General features: G+C 42.6%; 1 protein-coding gene across 7 annotated transcripts in view; it reads left to right on the plus strand.

Moving 5' to 3' along the window:
- dlg3 (discs, large homolog 3 (Drosophila)) overlaps positions 1-27594 on the plus strand; it is a 135053-nt gene that overhangs the window by 70733 nt on the left and 36726 nt on the right. For 4 of the 7 annotated variants that reach the window (XM_061835328.1, XM_061835330.1, XM_061835329.1 and 1 more), the window contains 3 exons: positions 3045-3189; positions 5547-5709; positions 25815-25971. In XM_061835328.1, the coding sequence (XP_061691312.1) occupies positions 3045-3189; positions 5547-5709; positions 25815-25971 (465 nt within the window). Of the gene's footprint in view, positions 1-3044; positions 3190-5546; positions 5710-21350; positions 21367-25814; positions 25972-27594 lie in introns of those variants that run through there. The other 3 variants (XM_061835332.1, XM_061835336.1, XM_061835334.1) reach the window with 2 other exon arrangements.

The following is a 27594-nucleotide window of genomic DNA, read 5'->3' on the forward strand; positions in this document are numbered from 1 at the left end:
TGCCGGCCACACCTCACGCCCAGATGCTCACACGCAAATTAAACTGACATCCTCACTCGAGCTCCTGATACTACACACGAGGCTGAACCCCTTAAAGGCACACATCCAAATCACAAATATATCATGCACAGTACGTTTTTCATGTTAAATGTATCCTCCATGAGTTGCTGTTTTTGTCCTCAAGCCAAAGATCTGTATAATACTCTAAGTAGTACTTTGGCGCCATCTTCTGGTACCTTGGTGCCCGGGAACTAAGTTGGAGCGACTGGGGCGCTCTTTTAGTCAAGCCGTATCCAAAAGTAGTTCTTTGCCGCTAACTTGTAACATCTCAGGGCTATTACAGTTCAGTATAAACTTTAAGCAATCAATTGGTTAACTAAATTATCAAAATAATCAATAATGATTAGAAACACTGTTTAACTCAAAATTGTCCAAATGGTCAGAATTTCAGCCTCTCAGTCAATTTTGGTCATAATGTTTATTCCGTTTATAAAAGAGGCCGATTGTCTTTCATCAAAGTAAGACATTTGCAAACATCTTTTATTTGGAACACTATTTAACATTTTTTTGCCTGTTTTCTGACATTTTCAGGTCTAAACCACTCAGTGAATCGTAATGCATTTTTGTTTGATCTGATTCATTGATTAATCCCCAAAAATAAATGACAGATGAATTGATTATTAAAAAAATTTTGTTGATTTGTATTTATTTATTCAATTATTACTTATATTAATTACCTATGGATTTTCACAATTATTCATGATTACACTTTAGAAACTATTTCTTTTTTAACATCTCTTTTATAATGTTTTTTTAAAATATAAAATTCAGTTCTATTTTACTTGTTTAAAAACGGAACAGATTATTGGTGTTTCACGTCATTTTAATGGGGAATATTGATTTGATATACAGTAAATTGCGTGACGAGCTTGTTCAGTAAACAAATGTAACTCTTACGCCAAGTTACCAGAGTACGTTGACACTACCTACTGCTTTTGACCTTCCTTCTCACCACGCACACTCCAACACAGCCAACCTTCGGCTTATCTCACGCTGTTGAAAATATGCACGAATCTCACCTCATCCCCCGAGCTGCAATTGTGTTGGCTGGTGCGACACCGACACGCGAACGCCATGTTTTTTCAAACATCTTAACTAATTTCTTAAATGTGAGAAACGGGCGAGTGCGTTATCTCCGGCCGCACAGATTCTCCCGTCCAATTCAAGCCTCTCATTTAGGACCTTTCATGCCAGATATGCAACTCGAGATGGAGCAACCCTAAAATGGAGACATTCCCTGTCAAATCAGGTCTCGCGCGCATTCTCCAGTCAACGTAAGCGCTTTTCGTCCTCTGCGCGTCAGAGGCGCTACTGTAATGCCCCAAGGACACAAGTGTGATATTGCTATGAAAAGCCAAGTTAAACTGTTGAAAATATAATAGTGGCGCGACTATTTCAGTGACTTTCTCAAATTAATATGGAATGACTTCATTTTGATTCAATGCATTTTCAGGACTCTTGGATGTTTCCTCTAAAAGTTATTATTACACTCTTGTTACACTCTTGTAATTGTGAGTTACCGCTAGATATTAAAAATTAAACAATTTTTGAAATGGTATTCACGTGACGTTTGTTGACCCTTTCATCGTCAAAATTAGCCCAAAAAAAAAAAGTCTAGGCAGACATTTTGAGACTTAGATGTTGATTAACCATATACAGTGTCCCAAAAAAATGTATGCACCCTTTAAATAATTATAAACTTGATGTCTATTAAGCGCCACGGTGGAGCAGATGGAAAGCATTGGACTCACAGTTCTGAGGTTCTAGGTTCAATCCCGGGCCCACCTGTGTGGAGTTTGCATGTTCTCCCTGTGCCTGTGTTGGTTTTCTCCAGGCATTCCGGTTTCCTCCCACATCCCAAAAACATGCAACATTAATTTGACACTCTAAATTGCCCCAAGGTGTGATCGTGAGTGCGGCAGCTTGTCTCTATGTGCCCTGCGATCGGCTGGCAACCAGGCCAGGGTGTACCCTGCCTCCTGCCCGTGTACAGCTGGGATGATTCTCCAGCACTCCCGCGACCCGAGTGAGGTTAAGCGGCTAAGAAAATGGATGAATGTTTATTATAATTCAAATGATTTTTAACATACAAAAAAATTACAAATAGAATTATTTAAAGTGTTTATACATTTGGACACCCTATATTCGCTCTCTACTCTTTAAATAAACAAAAAGTGATGAAATGCAGATTTGCAGAAAAAAGATAAGAGCCGTCCTGTAAACACTCATTCATAAACAGTGCATAATGGTGAATTTCCTTTTATTGGCTTTATTTTATTTAAAAAAAAAAAAAACATGCTGGAGAGTTGTCTGCATGTCCCAAGTCTGCATCTTTTACTAAAGTACGTTTCATACTTAAAGTGTACTTTACCTTTTTCTCATATTTCAATGACATTCCTAAGCTTCAGAAAAGGTAAATTTTTCATGATACGAAGCCATTCTCTGATGTCAGCGAATCACACCTCCCTCACGTTTCATTCGTTCTCGGCTTACGCGCCGGTGGGTGTGTCAGAAATCTGTACGGAAGAATCCACGTAAAGGAAAGGTGAGCAAGTGCAGGCATGTAAAAAAAAAAATGACTGAAGTGGAAATGGAAGAATATACCGCATAGTGCGTGGGGTACGCCAGATGATCAACACGGCACACCACACACCAGGCCCTTTCCCTCAAAATCACACATAAAACACCCCACACCACAAGATAACTGCTCAGGATAATCTCTTCGAGACTGCCGATAATCGAGATTTTCTTGGTTTTATCAGAAGGGAGGTTAAAAAAAAACACAACAAATAAGGCTTGATTGTCGGTTTGCGAATACCCGACTTAATGATTGTCGACCCCCGACCGTTTTATGTCCAGACCAGGAAGGAAGAAGAGTCACTCTTAACCAACCTGACACCACAGGATAATTGCTCAAAATAATCTTCCAGAGAGGAAAATGCCCAAATTAATATTTGATTCTCAGTATCTTTTTCACTCTTCAGGTGAACAACATCGTCCTTCAGGACGTGCGTCACGAGGAGGCGGTGGCTGCCCTGAAGAACACGTCTGATATGGTTTACCTCAAGGTGGCCAAGCCGGGACCCGTGCACCTCAATGACATGTACGCCCCGCCGGACTATTCCAGCAGTACGTATTTACTTCTTCTCTTACGCTGCATATTAGACATGGTCATATTGCAATACTGATAGATTATTCTGTTTGATTGTGTAGAATTGATTCGCTATTTATTAGAGTGATACTGAGTAAATGCATCCATTTTCTTTGCCGCTTATCCTCACACGGGTCGGGAGGAGTGCTGGAGCTTATCCCGGATGTCAACGGGCAGGAGGCGGGGTACACCCTGAACTGGTCGCCAGCCAATCGCAGGGCACGTGGAGACAAACACCCGCACTCACCATCACACCTTGAGGCAATTTAGAGTATCCAATTAATATTGCATGATTCGGGGATGTGGCAGGAAACCGGAGTGTCCGGAGAAAACCCACGCAGGCGCGGGGAGAACATGCAAACTCCACACAGGCGGGGGCGGGATCGAACCCGGGTCCTCAGAACTGTGAGGCCTACGCTTTACCAGCTGACCCGCCGTGCCGCCCCGAGTAAATACATAAAATGTAATTTTGAAACTTGGAAGCAAGACTTCAATGCATTCAAAAAGCTCACACCACATTACAAATAATACGACATTTTAAATATTTTCTGATTATAAAATAAATGTAGTAATGGAATTCCTTTTCACGCCCGTGCCCTGGGCACAATTTATTAGAAAAAAGCAATTGATAGATTGATTAGTACTTCCCCAGAATTTTATACCAAAATGGAGTTGAGAACATTTAGAGATCCCATCACATTGCAATGTTCAAGTTATCATATTTTCCCTATTTATTTATGATACTGATTATAAAAATCACGTGTTCCGAACTCTTGCTTTTATGCCAACATTGTGTGCACATTGCATTGACAAAAACAGAGATACAAGTGACCACACTGTTTACCAGTTTTTTGAGATTACGAGCTGTTATAGGATGACAGCAAAATAAAATAAAAATTAATACTCAAGGGCGGCACAATGGACCAGCTGGTGAGGCTTTGGCCTTAGAGTTCTGAGGACCCTTGTTCGATCCCGGCCCTACCTGTGTGGAGTTTCCATGTACTCCCCTGTGCCTGCGTGGGTTTCCTCCGGGCACTCCGGTTTCCTCCCACATCCCAAAACCATGCAACATTGATTGGACACTCTAAATTGCCCATAGGTGTGATTGTGAATGCGGCTGTTTGTCTCTGCGTGCCCTCCGATTGGCTGGCAACCACTTCAGGGTGTACCCCGCCTCCTGCCCATTGACAGCTGGTGTAGGCTCCAGCACTCCCCGCGACCCTAGTGAGGATAAGCGGCAAAGAAAATGGATGGATGGATGGAATAATACTCAACTTAGACAGAACATCACACAAAAATGAGGAAAACAAACTAGCACCGAGTGAGTTCCTCCTTTAACAAAGACCCATTTCTCTACAAATAAACTTTACATAATTTTCACATTACATAACACAACGAGTGATTCTTTGAAATGATCAAATCCAGTCATGTTATGGGGAAGAGTGATGAACCTGCATGAAATTCCTGCACTGGATCACTGCTCTCGTGCCCAAAAAACCGCCCCGAGACACCCACATAGTGACGAGTTAGGCACACACACACGGACAGGCAGTTCTTCCCACAGCAACAGCAAGCCGAGTTCTGCGCCTCCCACTGAGCGTGGACGGTTTCTCACATCCCACCTGCGCACAGGAACCCACAATCTCGAGACGAACGCTCTCCAAGTCTTTCTCAGAAGAGCCATTTAGTCGGCAACGGCGGATATTTGACGAAATGTTTATGCCAGGCCGCAAATTAGATTTTACAGGGGATATTTAAAAAAAAGAAATAAATAAATCGAGCCTGGTTTTATGATTTTATGTGAAAATCAATTGTGTGGAAAATTAATGTATTCACTGCCAGCTATGTTTTTATTTTTTTATTTTAAAGCACCATTCCCCCATATTGCGAGTTGTTTTCAAGCAATTGGACTGATCTTTGTACTCCGACTTGTTACACACCAAAAAAAAAAAATAAAGACAACTAGGAAAGGGCTTTTGATGTGAAAATAATAAATTACTGTATTTACAGACTAAGAGGCCCCGTGAGCAACGCTGACTCACTCTGTGGCTCGAGTCGAACGTCGCTGAATTTTTTTACGTGGCGCGCCTCATTCCCGCCACGGACTGCATCATCTTTGCTCCTGATTGCCACGCACACTTTCTACTCCCGATCGCCACAAATATTCGACTCTAATACATATTGAACGTGGTCTTTTCAAGTGTGAGGTGCCTAAAACCCGTCAGACTTCGAAATAGAACCGGCAATTACAAGAAAATAAAAAGTTCTAGGAATGATTTTTGAGTGCAACGTTGCCGCCCCGGTAGTGTAATCATTCTTCCTTTCCCCACTATTGGCCTGGCCCTCCCTCCAGCTTTCCCCACCATGGTGGACAACCACGTGAGCCACAACTACATGGGCGCCATGGAGCCGAAGCCTCCCTACCCGCCGGCCCAGGTCACCCCGTCCAGGTACTCGCCAGTTCCTCGCCACATGCTCGGGGAGGAAGACTTCACCAGGTAAGTTGCGCTGGCTGTGGAAAGAAAGTATTTATTTCATTCTTGATATCCATCTTAAGCTCTGTGCACTAGTACGCTATTTGTCCTCACTTGTAAGACATGTCAGCGCACTAGTAGCATAACAAGGGCAGACTAGTAGCTTAACTGTGTCTTACTGGTAAACATTTTCCCACTACTGCATGTAGTGCCGTATTTTCCGCACTATATTGCGCACCTAAGAGCCTTTAATTTCCTCAAAAGCTGACAAGCCGCCCTATAATCAGGTGCGGCTTATAATCGGGTGCGCCTTATATATGGATCAATATTGAGCCTTTAGCGGAGCCCATTTAATGGATGTATAATGTAAGGCCAACCTCTACTGTAGCATCTATTCTACGCACCTTATAACGCGGTGCGCCTTATATATGAAAACAAGTTTTGAAATGGGCCAGTCATAGAAGGTGCGCCTTATAATGTGGTGCGCCTTATAGTCCGGAAAATACGGTAGTTGGACAATTATAAATCATTTACCGCGTCAACAGCAGATAAAAAAATCAATGGGAATCAATCCTTTAACATCACATTGTGTGGAATCACAGAGAAATTTTACATTTTGATTAATTATTATATCTATTAGCATAACCTTCTTGGCGTTGATGATTTTGACTGTAAATTTTCAGAAATGTTCAAGATTTTTAGCATGTGTGCTATAAAAACACATTAAAGCTTTGGATAAACTGGGAAACGCAAGCATTTTTTTCTTTATCTATATATGAGTATTGTTTAAATACGATATGCGTCTTGGGTAAAAGATGTATGTTTGATGTTTTTCATTCTTTGCGCGTACGGTCGGTCTGAGGAAGGTCTACATTTGTTCACAAACTACACATTTTGGCGTCAACTGTGCACTCAGAGTTTGTGCTTAAAAGGCCCACGCAGACCACGGCAATATGGGTCCCACCTCGCCTTCTCAAGATTCAAGGACACAGTTTGTTTGGATGACAGACAGACAGAGGGTCTTATGATTGTTATTGTTTTTTATTGTTGTTTTCGTGGAACAAACGTGTCCCACCACATACTATAAAAAGCTCTTCATCGTTACATGCTGTTCATTTTACAGCCACATTTTGCGTCAGCAGTACCGTAATTTCCGGCCTATAAGCCGCAACTTTTTTCGCACAGTAAGTTTCTTTCGGCTTGTCCCGTTAGGGGTCGCCACAGTGTGACATCTCAGATGAACGCTCGTATTTGTTTGGCACAGTTCTTACGCCGGACGCTCTTGGAGCCCCCAGTGAGATACGAACTCACGAGCCCTAGTTTACCAAACCAAACCTCTAACCCAGGGGTGTCAAACTCATTTTTGTCGCGGGCCACATTTTACTTCCGCTTCCCCTCAGAAGGCCGTTACGTCTGTGAAACCATACAAATCTTTAACCACCTCATCATATTTACATGTGAAATTTATGAACTCGTTTTGGAATAAGAAATCGAGATTAGTGGGTTTTTCAACTAATGTTGTTTGGTAACACAAAAATGTTTGTAATATCTCAACATTATCATTTATGATATGACAATTTGAAATTTTGCTCCAGATTTTAATAAAAATCATGGAAGTTGATACATTTGATTTGCCTTCACGGCCACATAAAATCATGCAGCGGGCCGGATATGGCCCGCGGGCCTTGAGTTTGACACCAAACCACTGAGCTATGGGGCTTATGCGATGATGCGGCTAATTTGTGCATTTTTTTTTTTTTTTTTTTGCCGCAAGGGGGCAGTCGAGCAGAGAAGATAAGAGTGAGACCAATGGAATATATGTGCTGAGGAAGTAACTTTTACCCGTCTGGCCCTGTTAGCGCTGGGCTAGCTTTTTACTGCTATGTCTCGGTGATTTTACCAGCATGTTTTTTTTTTTTTGTTGTTTTTTTTTTTACCGACCGTGTTAGCACGACGGCGCTAGCATTAGCGTTAGGACGGCGGTACTAGCGTTAGCGTGGTGGCACTAGATTAGCGTTGGAGTGGCATCGCTAGGATTAAACTCTGTGTACCGTCTTTCTTTGTAAATATCTCGTGTTTCAACGTCTGTTTCAATGTGGGCACTTGCGCTCTTTAGGCCGGGAATTACGGTATTTATATAAAATTCTGAACACATCTTTACACAATTTATTAATAGCCCGTCTGACATTAATAAATGGATGATTCATTCTAAATCGGTGTTTCACAGAAAAGGGAACACGTACAGTATTTTTGCAGGTACTTATTTTGCAGATGACCTCTGTATGACTTCTCTTCCTTATGTTTAGTATGTATGATTATTCTTATGCTGTTATACAGTTTCAAGATTCCCCCTGAAACACAGACCGTTCATGTATCAAATGCCCCCGCGAACACATACAAAATACATGACTTGGACACTTTTATTGTTTCAAGATCCTCCATGACCCTTCAGAGAGCAACAGGTGCATGTTTCTGCGGGCACCAACGTCTCGGGACGGTTTCAAGCTCCTTCTTGAACAGTTATCACTGTCCCATAAAAAAATGCAGACATTTACAGCATGCACCGTTTCAAGATTGCCACCATTGCCAACCACCATTTCCTTGATTTTATCACACTGGCTCCGAGTCAGTTTAATTACAAATTACATTTGTAAATGTTTTTATTTTTGTGTATTTTGGGTCCTAAAGTCATAATATTTAAGGGTGGCAGAATGACATTTAGGCAATTTTTATTGCTTTCAAATGTCAAAGATGGGTAATATTTGACCTGAACTGTATATAATGATTAATAGTTTCAGTCTTGCATGTTTTTTTGTTTTTGTTTTATTTTGTTCTTTTTTTTTCCCCCTCGTCCTCCTTCGCTGTTCATCCAGGTGTTTGTCACCGTGTGGTCAGCGTGAACACGAGACACACATGTTCAGTCAGCTTGTGAAGCCAATCAAACGTAGATTTACATTTCTAAACTCGTCAGGGAAAACTATGTGCTGGACAGTGTGTGGTGCCTTTGACCTCCTATCCCAAGAACCGGATGTAGCATTCGTGGGCGGCGGGGGTTTGGGATTAATTGGAGTGTCCCGTGAGGCCTTGAGTCATCTTAACCCATATCTCTGGGGAGGAGGCTCCCTGTGTCTGACTGTGTTTTGCGTGCGTGTCTGACTGTGTGCATGCAGGCATCATAGTGTGTAACTGGGGTGTTTTTGTCCCGTGGCCCTGCAGTGTCCTTTTGTGCATTGCTGTCTACATTGTATGTCACATCTTTGCTGGTATGCGTCAGAGGTGGGGTGGGTAGGGTGATTTCTCGAGTCACGTGACTTGAGCTGAGTCCGACTTCACTTAGCCCATTTTCGGACTTGGGACTTGCTTGGGTAAAAGTTTGTGAAAAACTCAACTTTGACTCAATGTGCAGCCAAGACACAGCAACGACCACACCATCTAACTTACCGTACTTTTCGGACTACACGTCGCTCCGGAGTACAAGTCGAGAAACACCCATAAAATCCATAAAAACATATCTAAGTCGCACTGGAGTATAAGTCAAATTTTGGGGGAAATTTATTTGATAAAATCCAACACCAAGAACAGACATGTCATTTAAAATTCAAATGATGAACAATTTAAAATAGAAATAGAGGTAACAAAAGGCTAAACAGTACGCTTACATTGCATGACACAACTGATGTTAGCATAACATTAAGAGTTACTTTGATAACTATAGGATAAATAGCATACGAAGAAGTTTACCAAAACCATCCGTGTCACTCCAAATGTCCGGTGACTAAAATCCAATGAAATCTTCATCCTTGGTGTCACTTCTAAACGAGTCCGCCGACTCCAGCGGTAGACGACGCGTCGGTTCTTCTTCTACGTCGCTTACATCAGACTCATCGTCAGTCGCAGTTACAACTAGCCTATTCCAGCCTTTCTGAATCCCGACAGGATGGATTTGGTCGCCACGGAGGCCCATACTTTATCGAGCCATCAAATGATTTCCCAGAAAGTTGCGTGGCCGATTCACCCGGAAGCTGTGCTCTCCATCCGTCATCCAATCCACGGGCATAGAGCGCCCTCTTATGGTTGTCAGTGTGAAAATAACAGCTAAGCGACTCAAAAAATGGATGGATGGAAGCAATAATGTGTTAATAATTTCACATACAAGTCGCTCTGGAGAATAAGTCGCACCCCCGGGCCAAACTATGAAAAATTGCGCGATTTATAGTCCCGAAAATACGGTATGTCATCACTGATAGCTTGTCAAACATTAACTATGTTTCATGTTGTATAAATGTTTAATTGAAAAGACAGACAGACAAGACTGTGCCAGATGAAAATGTAATATTTTGCGTGGGTGAAGAATTAAAAAAAAAATTCATAGACAACACAAATGGGGATTTCTCATGATCATGTTATCTTCTTTCTTATTTTCCATATGGTTGGCCACTTGACTGTTCAGGAGCGACCTAAGATAGCTGCTAATAAAGAATGTGTATCATTTGTTTCAATAATTTCGCAACAGGAATATGGATTATGTTACCAGTTTTTAATGGCTAGTTTCATTTCATCCACCTTGTATGGTGACCAAAGTAAAAAAAAATCTTAGTTTTAACCGTTCAAAAACTTTTAAACTACTTCAAAACACACTTAAACTTGACAAATAATAAAAAATACTCCTTCACGGCTGTTCTCGTTCTGCCATAAAATAAGATACTGTTGAACATCACTTGAAAAAAATGAAAAGAAGATTCTCTCTCACCAGTTGAAGTTAACCGTAAACATGGCACATAACAACAAATCAAACATTTACATGTATTTAAACCGAAATTGTTCAACCAAACCATATCATAGAATCATAATTATGAACCTTCAATCAACTGTTACTTCAACATGCACGGGAAAGTAACATGTACAAAACTCTTGACGAGACTTAGGACTTCCTTACCCAAGTTATCGTATGACTTGACTCAACTTGACCTGCTTGATTTTTGTCACAACTATTCGGACTTGCCAGAAACTCGAACTCGAGACTTACTTATGACTTTGTACGTACGTGACTTACTCCCACCTCTGGTATGCGTGCTTTTCTTCCTGTCCTACACTTTGTCCCGTTCACTGTGATTCCTGTACCCCCACAGCCGAGCCGAGCCAATTTACAGTGTCATCCACAAACCTGGGGAGGGCAAGGTGCCCCAGGCTCTCTTCAGAGGCTTCTGTCCTTCCCCTGCACCCTTGTGCCAAGCTCCACTCCCCCTCTCTGGCAGGTACTAACCTAGTCCGTCACGCCTCGCTTTAGCTAACCCTCCTCCCTCGAAAACCAGACGACAGACCTTTTCGCAATGGCGTCACATGTACTTCCGGGTGGCAAAAGTGAGAGTTTGACAAACCCCTTACGTGTCGAAAAGAAGATATGTGAGGTAAATTGCTTCCAGGGAAGATGGGACACCTGTCATAATTTACATTTCAACAGGTAAGTTGATTAAAAAAATAGATACTGTGGAAATTCAGACATAGTTAACATGATCACTGAGGGACCGGCTAATTAATTGACTTCTGTTGTTCGGATTATTGGCATTTCCTGTAGAACTGAAGGCGGGTTTTGCTATTTTGTTTCTCTCATGAACTCAAAGAGAACCCAACCAAACAATTTTAAAAATACCCGTCTTCCACACACCCAATGATGATCACTTCAGAAGTGTCTACCGCGCTACCAGGGAATCTTCCCTGTAACTATTTTGGACATCCGTTCAATAAATCCTCCTCACCCATACATTTATTATTATCATTTTTAACCCTAACCCAAATTGAAAAAACCCTCAACATTATTACATTTATTACACGTTTCTATGTCTGGAAGCACAACCCCAACAAGTTTTTGACAGGGTTTCAGTTCAGGTCCGTGGTAGTTTAATCACTTTGTGCCACACGGAAGTATCTCGGTGCCTCTTATTTTCAAATATGAAATGCTCGATTGGTTGAGCCATATCTCCATAGAAACTAAAGTAGAATGAGGAGAAAGGTGGCAAATGACAGGAAAGATAAGAATGTTGGGAAGGCCGTGAAAGGGACATCTGTGCTGATTTCTTTTACTTCAAAAAGTAGCTTTTGTTTTTCCTTGACTGTATTTGCATCTTGAAGTACTCCCCCCTTACTCCTTCCATTTTTAACCATTTATGATCTCGTTTCAATTTCACCAGTTGGCTCAAGCGTCGTGTAGAAAAAGTGGAACCTCTGAGGTCGAACACATTGTTTCTCGCAGAATTTGTAGTTACAGGTGACATGGAGCCTACCCTGGATTGGTCATCAGCCAATCACTTTCACATTCACACTTATGGACAATTTAGAGTCTTTAAACAACTTTGACTTTGGGTGGTGGGATGAGAAAACTCACAATAGCCTGGGGAAGAGGTACAGGATAGCTGGAGTTAAGATTAAAAGAAATACTTGGAGTCAACAACACAGAGCACTGGAAAGTGTGGTAAGGAAGTGAAGAAACAGGTCCACGCGGGATGGAACAGTTGGCGGAAGGTGTCTGGTGTTCTATGTGACAGAAGAGTCTCCGCTTGGATGAAGGGCAAAGTTTATAAAACAGTCGTGAGGCCGGCCACGGTGTACGGATTAGAGACGGTGGCCCTGGAGAGACCACAGGAAGCAGAACTGAAGCTGGAAGAAGTGAAAATGTTGACGTTCTTGCTCGGAGTGAGCAGGTTGGATAGGATGAGAAATGAGGTCATTAGAGGCACAGCTAAAGTTGGATGTTTTAGAGACAAGATGGTTTGGACATGTCCAGAGGTGAGAGGGTGAGTATATTGGTAGAAGGGTGCTGAAGTTGGAGCTGCCAGCCCAAAGAGTGAGAGGAAGACCAAAGAAAAGGTTGATGGATGTGGTGAGGGGAGGACATGAGGACAGTTGGGTGTGAGTGAGGAAGAATCACAAGATAGGCTTAGATGGAAAAAGAGGACACGCTGTGGCGACCCATAATCGGGACAAGCCGAAAGGAAAAGAAGAAGAAGTAAATATGACTCGCCTTGGGGAACACCATGGTGGAGGAACGCAGAAACCTTGGGAAGTGATCACAGATGAAAGCGGCGGGGCAGTGGCAGTAAAACAGCCCAAAATCCAGATCCAGATGGAGGAGGGTAAGACAGACACTGAGTGTAGTTTAACTAGTTGTGATAGTGGATTAAACACGTGAATCCAACATACTGTAAGTTTTTAAATGAGGTCTTTGTCACATAATGCAAGAATGTCAACAGCACAAGAAAGAGGAATTCAATCATAATTGACTCAAAGAGTTGATTGGTTAACAGACAACCAACTCTACACTCTCATTCGCTGATGCCGATGGCACTCACCAGACGAGGCCCCGCCTTCTGAAGCAATTTGATACTTAAAATCTGTTTAAATAATTCTGATTGAACCATGCCGTTTGCGGTTCATTCATGGATCAAATATCCATTACAAAGTTTATCCATCCAGCGTTTTGTTGGAATACATGATGTGCAAAATGTAGTGAAACATTGAGCAGTTTGAAAGTATTCAAACATTTAGAGAATGTCACATTAAGTTCACCTATAAAATTTGTAGTGCATGTTAGGTTTATCCTGAAATTTCACTCATAAGCCCAATATTCATATTGATTTGTAGTTGGTGTATGTACATTTGATATCACTGTTTTTGAAGGGGTGATACACAACAAGAAGCCAAAGAAAAGGCACAAACACACATATTAGTGAGGTCTGCTGAACGACATACTGTACAAGGTGCATGAATTTTATGTGGATTCGGAGGGTTTTCGGCTTGAGAGGTTCCATTACACGACGACGAAATAGTGCATTCTCCCCTTTCGTCTTTGTATTTTTTTTTTTTTTCCCATAAAAGTGAGCCGTACCCACTCTTGGCAAACGCATCTCCACGGGAGGAGTGCAGCCGAAAGGGCTTTCGCACTCCCACAAGCTGCTCCGTTCCATCTGTCAGGAGGCGTTGATAAATCTAAGGCCTCCGTCTCGGGCCAAGTTTTCTCCTGAAAGGGGGGATAATATTAAAAACTGTACAGCATATCTGCACCAGTGTCTACCTGGGTTTGTTTCATCTCCGTGTTCGACATTAATTAACAGATGGGCAAATGTTTGTTCATTAAGTTCCATTGAATAATTTTTCACCCATTTGTAAACCCTGATGTCTCCTTATGTCTGTGTTTGTGTGTGTGTGCATGTGCATGTGTTTGTGTGGTTGTCATAGCTCAAATATAAAATATGTAAAAGGATCTAATGGCGTACGGAAACCTGTTTGTGCATTTTTTTTCCCCACTATCCTTGACAACCAGTTCAAGTTCCATTTACTATTCCGCATTTTCTCGTTAAAAGTAAGACACTTCTATGCACTAATAGAAGGACCAAGCCGTACTAGTACTTCTCGTGAAGCACAACCTCGAAACCAGGAGTATTGTGTCATGTCACGAGTAGTACTAGTAGCATGCAATTGTTAAAGGGGAAATTCACTCGTTTGCATTAACAATGTATCCAATAGGTCATGTAATATGTACTCAATTTTGACAATGTGATTTTAAATGTTCTCTCATTTAATAGTGTTTTGAGAAGGTTTTTATCGACAATTACGAATTTTCAGGGGTGCTGCCACCTTCGCAAGTCACATGACTTATGTGCTCGGATGTGACGTGTACCGTGCCGCAACAAAGGCTCGATTACGTGGGACACCATTGATGCTCAGCGCTGATTTCTCGGATTTATCCTCATCTGATGAAGAAATTGAAGTATCGGTTGATCGGGAAGACGGAGGAATACTTGCATACACAGCCGTGACCGGCATAGCCGTTAGCGGCTCAGCCGCTCGGTTGATCGGGAAGACGGAGGAATACTTCCATCCACAGCCGTGAGTGGCTCTGCCCGTCGGTTGATCGGGAAAACGGAGGAATACTAACAGACACAGCTGTGAAGGGCACAGCCGTGAGCGGCTAGGCACCTTAGGAAGACGGAGGAATACTTCCATACGCTGCCGTGAGCAGCTCTGCCACTCGGTTGATTGGGAAGACGGAGGAATTCTTCCATCCACAGCCGTGAGTGGCTCTGCCCGTCGGTTGATCGGGAAAACGGAGGAATACTAACAGACACAGCTGTGAAGGGCACAGCCGTGAGCGGCTAGGCACCTTAGGAAGACGGAGGAATACTTCCATACGCTGCCGTGAGCAGCTCTGCCACTCGGTTGATTGGGAAGACGGAGGAATACTTCCATACACAGCCGTGAGCAGCTCTGCCGCTCAGTTGATCGGGAAAACGGAGGAATACTTCCATACACCGCCGGGAGCGGCACAGCCGTGAGCGGCTCGGCGGCTTTGGAAGACGGACGAGTACTTCCATACAGAGTCGTAAGCGGCGCCTCTCACGACTGTCCATACACAGGCTCCCCGGCAAGCAAGCTCCGGGGCTCGAGCTGTGTATGGAAGTATTCCTCCGTCTTCCCGATGAACAGATACTGCTATTTCTTCATCAGTTGAGGATAAATCCAAGAAATCAGTGCTGGGCTTGAAGGGTGTCCCGTGTGATTGAACCTTTGTTGCGGCACGGTACACGTCACATCCGCGCACGTAGGTCGTGTGACTCGCAAAAATCGCAGCGCCCCTAAAAATTCACAATTTTCAATTAAAAATCTTCTCAAAACACTAATAAATGTGAGAGGCTTTAACATCACATTGTCAAAATAGAGTACATATCACATGACCTATTGGATGCATTGTTAATGCAAACCAGTGGATTTCCCCTTTAAGTCGTGTACTTTTGTCAGTATAATTTTCCCATTACCATACAAAAGTTGGGCAACTCGTGAGGACAACTTTGAGCATCTTTAATGAACCTTAAAGATATGAATAATGCTCAAAAAGCTTTCCACAGGGCTGTGACCCAATATTATTGATTCACAAGACTTTTTACAGGGAGCGTCAGTTACTAGCTGATTTTTCGCTATTCCTGACAGGGCCGGGTTCCGATAGTCGCCTTACAATCCCGTGCACAATTAGCATTTCTGTATCTTGCACACTATGTATCAGTACATCACGGTTGGCAAGTGCATAGATGCCTAAAATGAGCAACGGACTTCATCTGAGCGAGCGCACACTTTGGTGCATACCCACCGCGGCGTGCACGTCGGCTCCCATCGCGCTGCGGCTAATTTTAGATGCCTGCTATAGTAAGCGCGCAAGTGGAGCAGGCTGATTGTGAGGGCTGAGTCAGAGCTTATAGCGGCCTTCTGCCCATCTTTGCACCATCTTTCCTCGTCGCAATTGGTGTTGTCACCCACACACATGCACCCTTTGAAAAATATGTTACTCTACCTCCTTGTGGCGACTACTGTCTGATAGTGACCCTGCTTTTTTCACAGAGGATGTGTTCCAGATTCACCTGCAAAAGGTTAAAATTAGCAAAATATCAATAATGTTTAATATACTGCAGATTCGATCTTATGAAGACATATTTTTAAAGTATTACTTAGTACCTGTCTCTTTCTCTCGCTGTCGACAAATTCAACTTTTTATATCACATCAGTTTGAGGAAATTAAAAGAAAACTCACTCAGACAATTCTCCAAATAAGAGGCTAGCTGTTTATTTGTCACTCATAGTTGGAATGTACTATAAAACTGACACATAAAAAAAATAGAATGAAACATTATATATTTAAACACTAAAATATTCAACCAAACCATATACTAACGGAATTCCACCTACTCAATGCTAACGTAAAACATGAAATCCCGCAGAAGACCAAAGATAAATTAGCACTGATTTTATAGTCATGCTAATCCGTCAAACAACTTCCATTTTAACACCCATGGAGGCGCAAAACATACAAACAGAGCATGAAACTAGGGAGAATTAAAAAAAAAAAAAAAAAAAAGAAAAGCTACTTAGATTTTTGAACATGAACATTTTAAGCCTTACCATGCCAAACTGAAGTCCGCTAGCTGGATGCTAACCTATAATGCAAAACCCGGTAGACGGGCTAATGGATCTTATCATCGACGTTATGATAATTATAAAACTTCCAACAACTGGTACTTAAACACACAGAGCAGCAACACATACGTACGTAGAACTACACAATAATATTTTCAAACATATATTCTTTCGCTCTGTGGGAATTCGTAGTACAAGAGAGTTGCTTTTATATTATACTTGGGGCTTCTTCCTTCACAGGTGTCAAAGTCAAGGTCCGGGGGCCAGATTCGGCCCGCCGCATGATTTTGTGTGGCCCGCGAAGGCAAATTATTCGTATAAACTTCCATGATTTGTGTTCAAATCTGTCCCAAAATTTCAAATGTTCACTTTAGAAATGATAACATTGAGCTATTGCAAGTGTTATTGTGTGCCCAAAATTCAGCAATGGTTAAAAAACCCATTGCCCTTGATTGCTGATTCCAAAACTAGCTCATAAATCTCATGATACGATGAGGCAAAAGATTTTCACAGTTTCAGTCATAAAGGCCCTCGTAGGGAAAACGGAACTACAATTTGGCCCGCGACAAAAATGAGTTTGACACCCCTGCTATTAGTAAATCATTATTTTCATACATATAGTGAAATTAGATCATTTACATGTCAATCGTACACTTGTGTTCCGCAGCACATGGTGGGGAAGATTCTGTAACGTATGACTAAAATCCATCCATGCATCATCCAAGCCGCTTATCCTCACAAGGGTCACGGGAGAGCCGGAGCCTATCCCAGCTCAGCAGGCGAAAGGCAGACTACACCCTGAACTGGTCGCTAGTCAGTCACAGGGCTGATATCGACACCATCACCGAGCGGGAATCGGTTCCCGCGCTGCCTGCACCAAAGTCAGGCGTGTGAACCACTACGTCGTTAGTGACTCCATGATTGAAATCATAATTACAATAAATATTTGAATGAAAAACATGAATACAAAACAATGACGTACAATGGTGTGTCTTTGTAGTTGAGTTAAACAAAGAAAGTGGAGAAAAGTTTTGCATTGCAGGATTTCAGCCTGGTTTGGTCAAGCCTAAAAACAAGACCGCGGATTGCGGCAGCGGGTGAGCTAATCACTAACTTGAAGCACCAAATACAAAAAGCTTTGACTCGACAAATTCATGCGCGGATAACGAGACGCACTTAGACCTTTAACTTGGCCTTTTAAAAGATGCAAACCGAGGGAAAGGACACACTGAAATGAAAGTAATCACAGCAAATTAAACCGAGCCCTTGTCTCGGGTTTTTAATCAGCCGACGTACTTCATTCTTAGACACAGCGAGAGGCCTGAAATCTAAATGATCCAAATGTCAAATTAGAGGAAGAAAATAGTGTTAAAAAAAATAAAGGAATGAAAACTTCTCGGCATTTATTCAACATCCGTCTCAAAGTCCACGGATCAGGTGTTGTGGGCTAGCGTAACCAAAAATGGAAGTTACTTTAGAATAGTATGTCAAAGTGAAGAGTAATCCTACCCCCAAAAATTCTTGAATAAGAGTATTTATGGATCTTTAGCTGGATGTGCTACTCGAACTAGAAGTGACATTTTAAACGTTAAGTAGTTAACATCAAGTATTTAACTCGTAGTACTATCAAAAGCGTTGAACATTTACCTGATATCGAGGTTCAGGTTCATGTACCTAATACCCACTACCCCCATTTTCTTTACAGGTAGGACGACTTTGGCATACTAATTAAGTAGCGACATTCGATACCACCACCAATACCAGCACGAGTATTAACTCTGGAGTACTAATACCGATAATAGGGAACAAATGATTTTCTTTCCGACGCACATGGTCATTCGCAGATATGGCAATTGCCACAATGTTGTGACAAATACTGGTGAAGAGGACCAAGTTCATGTTTTTTCCCCTTAAGTATCAGTTGTTGGTCATCAGTCTCTCCAAGTATCCGGTACGGTTAAATAAGGCCGGTCAGATACGATACTCACCCATCCCTACTAATAGAACAAGGACACTCTGCTCGTGAGGCAAAACTGTATACTAGTTAACAGCTGCCCGCTACAAGTACTATGACTGACATTATGTACTTCAGCTAGTTAACATCTAGCGCCTCATTAGTAGCGTACCGTGATTCCCGGCCTATAAGCCGCGACTTTTTTCACACACTTTCAACCCTGCGGTTTATGCGGTGATAAGGCTAATTTGTGCATTTTTTTTCTCATGGGAACTCGAGCGGAAAAAGGTAAGAGTGAGACCGGTGGAATGTATTTGCCGAGGAAGTGACTTTTACCGGTCTGGCCCTGTCAGCGCTGCGCTAGCGTATTACTGTTATGTCTGTGATTTTACTAGTATTTTTTTTTTTTAACCGGCCCTGTTAGCGTGGCAACGCTAGTGTTAGCATTAGCGTGGCAGCGCTAGCATTGAACTCTGTGTACCGTCTTTCTTTGTAAATATCTCGTGTTTCAATGTCGATTTTAATGTGAGCACTTGCAGCTTTTCCACGGCTGCGGCCTACATATGTACCAAATGGTATTTCCTTTACAAATGTACTGGTCATTTTTACCAGTATCTTTTTTTTTTTTTAACTGGCTCTGTTAGCACGGTGCTAGCGTTAGCGTGTCAGCGCTAGCATTAGCATGGCGCGCTAGCATTAGCGTTAATATGGCAGCACTAGCGTTAAACTCTCTGCGTACCGTCTTTCTTTGTAAATATCTCATGTTTCAATGCCGGTTTCAATGTGGGCACTTGCGGCTTTTACACGGCTGCAGCTTATGTATGTACCAAATGGTATTTCCTTTACAAATGTAGTCGGTGAGGCTTATAACCATGTGCGCTCTGTAGACCGGGAATCACGGTAGTCTTTATCCTCAGAAGTAGTGAGGCAAAAATTGTACAGTAGCTGACATCTCTGTGCCACAAATAGGGAAATGTTGATGATAACCGGTCAAATTTTATACAGCACACAGCGTTTGTAGTTTTCCTGGTTTGTATTGCTGTGATTGGTATCTCATCATTTGTTGCATATAAAACTGACATTTACCTGGGGTAAAAACAAGGTTTTTGTCTAGCATAGAGACACAAAGTGTAAAAGTGTCACATTAAAGGCCTTGGAATTGGTGAACTTTGTGTTTACACACTTAGCAAAGGGGCTTCAGCGGAATGTTCCTGCCTAGTCTCAAGAGGCTGACAAAAAGGAATGTTGTTCTCCCGAATTGGAGGAGGACTGGACAGTGGTCCGGATGCAAAAAAACGTCTTTCCTGGTTCTGTCAAGGGAAGTACAGATAACCTAGAAACAGTTTCGTATCGACCCTGTGAATGTGTAAGACTGAGACTATTGTGGAGAAATAGCAGTGAACTGTTTCTTGACATTTCATTTTTTTTCAGATTTTTTTTTTTTTTGGGGGGGGGGGGGTCAGGTTGGGGCATGGCACACTTGGGCTTGTATGAGTCACCCTATAGAAGAACTTGAGAAATTGTTTGTTGCTTGCTACCACTGAATAAAAACCTTCGCTTGTAATAGTCCCCTGGTGTCGCCACTTTAGAGTGCCTCATTGTTCGCTATGTGCGCGTACCTATTGCAGAAAAAGGCAATCAAAGCGAGGGAGTGGGGAATTTTTTTTTTTTTTTAATAACTCCGACTTAACAGCCAGCGTGTGGAGGCCTTTGGGCGGTCGCGGCAGTTTTCGGGCGTCTCGTTTTCATGAGGTCCTTTGGCACCAGCCTTTTAATTGTTTCTAGAGCTCGAACAAAAATCCAGTCCGGGAGGGCATCAGAAACGCCGTGACTGTTGATATTTTTAAAAGGAGGCTCAAAGCTTACCTGTTATTCCTTCATCTATTTATTTTTCATCTATTTTAATGTCTCTTATTGTCCTTCAGTTTTTATCCCGTCCGATTGTCTTCCAGTCTTTTTAAGTATTACACATATTCTCTTGTCGTGGGATTCTCCATGCTCTGACCTGTTTTGGGTCTGCCCGCGGGGATGTTACCCCAATCATCCAGGTCACCCGGTTGCAAGGGGGATCTGGACAATGTGGACAGTCCCCCTGCCACGGTCTATCTGGATCGTGGTGGTCTCTGTTGTGCTATCGGGAGTCGTGCTGCTACTTTGTGGACGTCTCCCACAGGTCTTTCTCCGCTTCGGATCCTTAATACCTTGACAGTATTAGTCGATATATTCTGTGTGTGTGTTCATCGGGGTGTGTTTCTATGGTTTTTTTTTAATCGTACTTACTATTTTAATTCTGTTTTTGCGTCTGTAAAGCACTTTGTGTTGCATTTTTAACATATGGAAAAAATGCAGCATGAATAAAATTGTGTGTGATTTGACAGTTGAGCAATGTGTGGTTTATTTTATATACTTTGGCAGGGTTGTTAACAAATGAGTGTCAAGACGTACTTATTTTCACTCAAAAAAAAACAACAAAAAGTATCTATAGTTGGTTACTTCCCTCCACTGCTGTTAGGGTTAAGTTGTTAAGCCCCTGGAGTGACGATGATGGGCAGCGAGTGTTTGCTCTAAGACAGGAGCTGGTTCCCGTCACAGAACAGGGTCATGAGATATAACCAGAACTGTTGAAAGTGACTCAGAGAGGAAAGCCAGATAGGGAGAAGGCGAGCGACCGCCGCCATGTTCACGGTCAACATCTCGTCGTCAATGTCGCTGGGGAGGAGACCTCCGAAATGTTCCTTAAGAAGCTGCCACCTGATCGGGATTTTGAGGTAAACGTAGGGGTGGCCGCGCGTCGAATCGGAATTATGCGAATGAAGTCACATCGGTCACATTTGGATCGACTCCAGGGAAGGTGATTCAGTTTTTTTGGACGTCGGAGGGGCTCCAGAGGGAAGAAGGAAGTGTTAGGTTAAAGTCTTCCTTCATGATTTGACTGCTTAATTTAGCTTCTCTATTTCTTTTGTTATCTGTGGCCTTTGCTTTATAACGCTAATCACTCCTTTGGTAACACTAAGTCCCTTTTATTACATTTTTATGCTTTAGGGTAGTCGACTTAGCCATGTGATACTAGTTAGCAAGAGCTGTAACAAACGCGCACCCTCAGCGACAGCAACTTTCCATTTTTCTTTGCTGCTGGACTTTTTTTTTTAAATCTTGAGAAGCACTCACGAATGTGCATTCTCACTCTAAGACTCGAAGGGGGCAGTGCCTTGTCCCAGCACCGCCCCGCGTGCATTTGCCATCGCTCGGCTTGATTCGGCTACGCGTTCAACGTGGGTTCGGATTTGCTCGGTTGTTCAGGAACACCGAGGCATTTTTTACGCTGATTTTGTTTGGTCCAAGTCTGATTTGTACGATCCCCCAAACCAATGTCCCCCCCCCACCCCCCAGTCATTCCAACTCTATGTATATAGAGCTTGTTCAGATGACGTCACCATTTTCACGGTGCCATATTGCCGGTCAAAAAGTTCTGCGTGACACTGAACCGGAGCAGAATATACACATGGCCCGAGACTTGTTGTGCTGTTGATTGTTACGACAGACGAGACAGTTATTCAAAGAGATCATTTTATAAAATACCAGCTGAAAAGTTGAGAAAAGATTGATGGATTTCGGCAATTTAACGTGATGGATTGTTCCCAACCAAATACACACGACTGTGTAGCGAACACCTCATTTCAGGTAGGAATTATTCTTCTCAATCTCAAATTACCAAGAAGTATTTATCATGGCAAGTTGAGAAAAATGTGTTTAAAAAAAAAAAAAAAAAAAGGCAGGGAGTCGTCTGTAACGTACACGGAAGCGTGTTGCGGCCACACATTATACTTCGATAAACCTCTCCCCGACAGATGTTTTTTTTTGTTTTTTTTTTTCAATATGCATTAATCTCGAAAGAGTCCAATGTGTATTTAAAAAAAGAAACTAAACCGTCGGTCACAGTGATGCTTATGTAGGTTAACGTGTAGCCACAACACGCTTCCGTGTACGGGGGTTGAAGGCTATCCCAGCGGTTTATTTTCTTTTTTTAAATACGCATTGGACTCATTTGAGAACAATATGTATTAAAAAAAAATAAGTCTGTCGGGGAGAGGTTTACCGAAGTTCAACGTGTGGCCGCAACACGCTTCCGTGTATGGAGGAGCCGACTCACTGTCTTTTGGGTTTTTTATTTCCAATCATAGTTAATGAATGTCAGTTTGTGTAAAACCAGGGTTCATTTATGTAAATATTGGTATTTGTATTGAAAAAATCTGAGTGGCTCCATCACCATGTGGGATTTATTCTTGATCGAGAACAGATCCAGCAACGAAGTATTTGTATGCGTCCGGACTTTTCTACACTTTCAAACTCTCCTGTGTAAATCTCGAGGATTTACTCACCAGATACACGTGTAGATTTAGTTGTCCAAGACACGCGGAAGCGGGTTAACAGTCCAATTTCTGATCGGCGAAAACGTCGACTTCGGCCTCTATGCCAAGTGTCTCTCATTTTTCCACGTACCTTTGTTTATTATCACCTTATAAATGTTTAACGGTATCAGACAAAACTCTGGGCGTCGTGCTAGAAGACGTATTTTCACGCCGTCTCCAACCGACTTAGCATTGAACAATGCTTTGCTTGACCGGCACTTCCGGCCAGTGACGTGATTTCACGAGCTCGATATATGTATATGAACCCCTCCTCCACACCTACTGTACCGGTTCGAAAATGTACTTCCCAAATATACTGTATTAGTCTGTGGCAATCAATAGTTCGATTCCAGTTGACGAATAGAAATGTCTACGGCCGTGAACGAGTCATTTGCTCTTGCGGGCCTGCTAAAGATCAGGAGGTGTGAAGCAGGTGCTCGGTTCGCTTATGCTTTGAGTCTGAGACTTGTGAGCATAGCCGATTACACTTCCTGTCTAACTACTGTATAAGCATTCCATTCCACACAGAATTTGCACTCTTTTTTTTTTTTCCCCCTAATCTTTTTTTGAGTGGCATAATAAGGTTTTTCCAGGCATCATTATAAAAATTGTGGAATGCTGCCTCAGCGGGGGAAGAGAAAAAAAAATCTCCTTCATCGCGACTTTGAGAGCAGCCAATCGGGATGGAGATGGAATTGTTCTTGTAGACTACAGGAAAAACCACTAATGGGAACCATGCAGCGGAATATGTGTGTGTGTGTGCGTGCATACATGAATATATGTTGTTTTGAATTCCTTTGAATATTAATTGAGTGCGTGCAAGATCAGCAGTGCATGGGTATCCTTAATATTTGCGTGTGTGTGTGTGGTGTGTGTGTGTGTGTGTGTGTGTGTTTGGTCACAAAGGCCCTCCAAAGCGTCCTGAAACCGAGGCCGTTCGAAAAGTCTTTCTGGAAGCTGAGTCATCGCAGTTAATGCAAAAAGCGGAGATTGAGTGGGGGGGGGGGAGGGGTTAGGATGGCGGGTGTCTGCGGAGGAGGATGCGTGTTATTCCGTCCGGGTCCGTTCGTACGAGTGGCTGGTGGAGTGTATGCGTCCAGCCACTGGGTAACAGCTGTTTGGAGCAGCATGTGTGGCTTCTTGTGCTGTTATGTATACACATTTTCCTTTTAAAACGCAGCGTTACGTAACATCAAGGTACAGTACAACTTCTAAAGTTGAACACGGTCAAGCTCTGATTTCCTCTTGAGAGCAATGTTGGTTTGGGATATTCTTTCTAGCCAATGTTTGAAGTAAAATTCTAACATTACTGACGCAAGTATAATAGAGAAGGTTACAATTCAATTCTGACAAATTTAAACAGAAAAGCAGAAATCCAGTTGACGTTCCCCTCTTATCTTTATTAACGATGCACAGTGAACACATGTTAATGTTCCAGATTTGCCTCCTAAAGGTGAAAATTCACAATAGAGAGACAATATGAAAACATTTTTTAAAATTTTACCAATCACCAACTCTTAAAACACATTTAAACCCAGTAAGTTTGTTTTCACTCTCTCGCTGTCAAGAAATTGTACACTGCTGTATAACATCATGGTTACTACTACTGTATAACATCATGGTAGAGCGTTGGGCTCACAGTTCTGAGGACTCGGGTTCGATCCCGGCACTGACTCTGTTTGCATGTTCTCCCTGTGCCTGCGTAAAAACATGCAACATTAATTGGACACTCTAAATTGCCCGTACGTATGATTGTGGGTGCGACTTCTTTGTCTTGATGTGCCCTGCGATTGCCTGGCAACCAGTTCAGGGTGTAACTTGCCTCCTGCATGTTGACAGCAAGGATAGGCTCCAGCACTCCCTGCAGCCCTCGTGAGGATAAGCGGCAAAGAACATGGATAGATGCATAACATAACTTTGGAGAAATAAAAAGAAGAGCCACACAATCCTCTAAATAAAGAGGCTAACAGTGCTTGTATTGGTCACTAACCAATTGAAGTTTAGAGGATTAAACATATATTTAAACATCATAAATATTCAGCCAAGCTACGGAATATTGTCAAACCAAACCCCGTAACTTAAAATTATTGTGCAATACTACATACATTTGGATACTTTTTGAACTGTATTTTTGGGGGGGCTCGGCAGCAGTCGAGACCGTCTGTCTTAAAACCCAGAAATATGAGATTGTGTTCAGCTGAGTTGAGTCACTGGGTACCAGCCACAAATCGGGCCCCTACTTCAATAATAATTACAAAAATTACATCACAGTGTCATTGATCTCAAATCCACACACTTCGCAAGCCTAATACGCCGTTTATCGACTTCCACGTAGATTCAGAAGTCAAACCGTGTCATCGACTCATTTTGACATATTGTAATTTCGGTATTCAAAAGACAAAAAAACCCAAATTCTAATGGAATTGTACCTTTCCCACACAGACCGGAGCGCACAACAACACACACAGCCATAATATTATCTCGAGCCTGTGTGCACAATGCAATGACTGAAATTTAGTTGGGGACTTTCTCTTGCTTACATTGAACCACATTTTCACGGGGTTTTACTGTAGTGCCCAATCAATAACATTTTTACATCTTAACTGCATTGTTTTGCGTGTTTTATATTCTCAACAACTACAGTACATTATCGGAACTTGCAGTCTAAATCAATAGATGAGTGTCCAAAGTACCCGCCTTCGCCTGTTTATTTTCATTGTCAGGCATTTTTCACCTCTTATCAGGCTGACTCTGTCGCTCTTCTCTTCTTTTTTTTTTTTTTTTTGTTCTCTCTCTCGTCTTGGCAGAGAGCCGAGAAAGGTGTTGTTGCACAAGGGCTCCACCGGGCTGGGCTTCAACATCGTGGGCGGCGAGGACGGCGAGGGCATCTTTGTCTCCTTCATCCTGGCAGGGGGTCCGGCTGACCTGAGCGGCGAGCTGAGGAGAGGCGACCGCATTCTGTCTGTCAGTACTTCGACACGGAACATTTCTCATTACCCCTGTCACAATAATAACAACTTAAGTACGGTGAAAGTACTGACACACTGTGCTTATGCAACAAATATTTGATACGCAATGTAGAGAGATAATTTAACAATACTTCCGCTAATAATTACTGCAACTTACTGAGGAGTGACTGTCTTCATGCATATCTGCATGTCTGTATTGTATTGCTCCAGGTGGTCAAGGTGCATAAACCAGAAATATATTTCCTCTATGTATATCATAAAATTGTAGTTTTCTTATGACCGGAATTCCCGTCCTACAGAAGGCACCTGGTTATAAGCCCCACCCAGTACATTTGTAAAGGAAATACCATTTTGTACATACATGGGCCGCAGCCGTGTAAAAGTCGCATGTGCCCACATTGAAACCGACATTGAAACACGAGATATTTACAAATACGGTACACAGAGAGTTTAACGCGAGTGTGGAGGCGCTAACGCTAGCGTCGCTGCGCTAACAGGGCCAGTTAAAAAAAAAAAAAAAAAACACACTGGTAAAAATCACTGAGACATAGCAGTAACACGCTAGCGCAGCGCTAACAGGGCCAGACGGGTAAAAGTTACTTCCTCGGCACATATATTCCATTGGTCTCACTCTTATCTTTTCTGCAGCGCTAACAGGGGCGGGCCCGTAAAAGTCACTTCCTTAACAAATGATGAGATACCAATCACAGTGATACAAACCAGGAAAACTACAAACGCTGTGTGCTGGTGATATAAAATTTGACTGGTTATCATGAACATTTCCCTATTTGTGGCACAGAGATGTCATCTACTGTACAATTTTTGCCTCACTACTTCTGAGGATAAAGACGACCATAATTCCCGGGCTACAGAGCGCACCTGGTTATAAGCCTCACCCAGTACATTTGTAAAGGAAATACCATTTGGTACATACATGGGCCGCAGCCGTGTAAAAGCCGCAAGTGCCCACATTGAAACCGACATTGAAACATGAGATATGTACAAAAAAAGACGGTAAACGGAGAGTTTAACGCTAGCGCCGCCATGCTAACACTAATGCGTTAGCAGGTCTAGTTAAAAAATAAAACATACGTGTAAAAATCACTGAGACTACATTAACACACTAGCGCACCGCTAACAGGGCCGGACCGGTAAAAGTCACTTCCTCGGCACATATATTCCACCTGTCTCACTCTTACCTTTTCCGCTCACATGCCCCCTTGCGGCTGTTGGAAAAAATGCACAAATTAGCCGCATCACATTATAAACAGCAGGGTTGAAAGCATGGGAAGAAAGTCGCGGCATATAGGGCAAAAATTCCGGTAAATAACACATTAGGTTTAGAACATCAACCTAGGCACTGACGGCATAGTGGTACACATGTCTGCCTTTGGTGTGGGCAGCGTGGGATTGATTCCCGCTCAGTGATGGTGTCGATATCTCCCTGCGACTAACTGCCGACCAGCTCAGGGTGTGCTCCACCTTTTACCCAAAGCTAGCTGGGATAAGCTCCAGCTTTCCTGCAACCCTTGTGAGGATAATCAGCTTGGATAATGACATGACATCAACCAGGGAGCGAGCAAGGTTGCAATCAAGAGCCATGAGCTGCACCCCTTGA

Source organism: Syngnathoides biaculeatus, chromosome 11 (assembly GCF_019802595.1).
Source record: "Syngnathoides biaculeatus isolate LvHL_M chromosome 11, ASM1980259v1, whole genome shotgun sequence".
Lineage (NCBI taxonomy): Eukaryota > Metazoa > Chordata > Actinopteri > Syngnathiformes > Syngnathidae > Syngnathoides > Syngnathoides biaculeatus.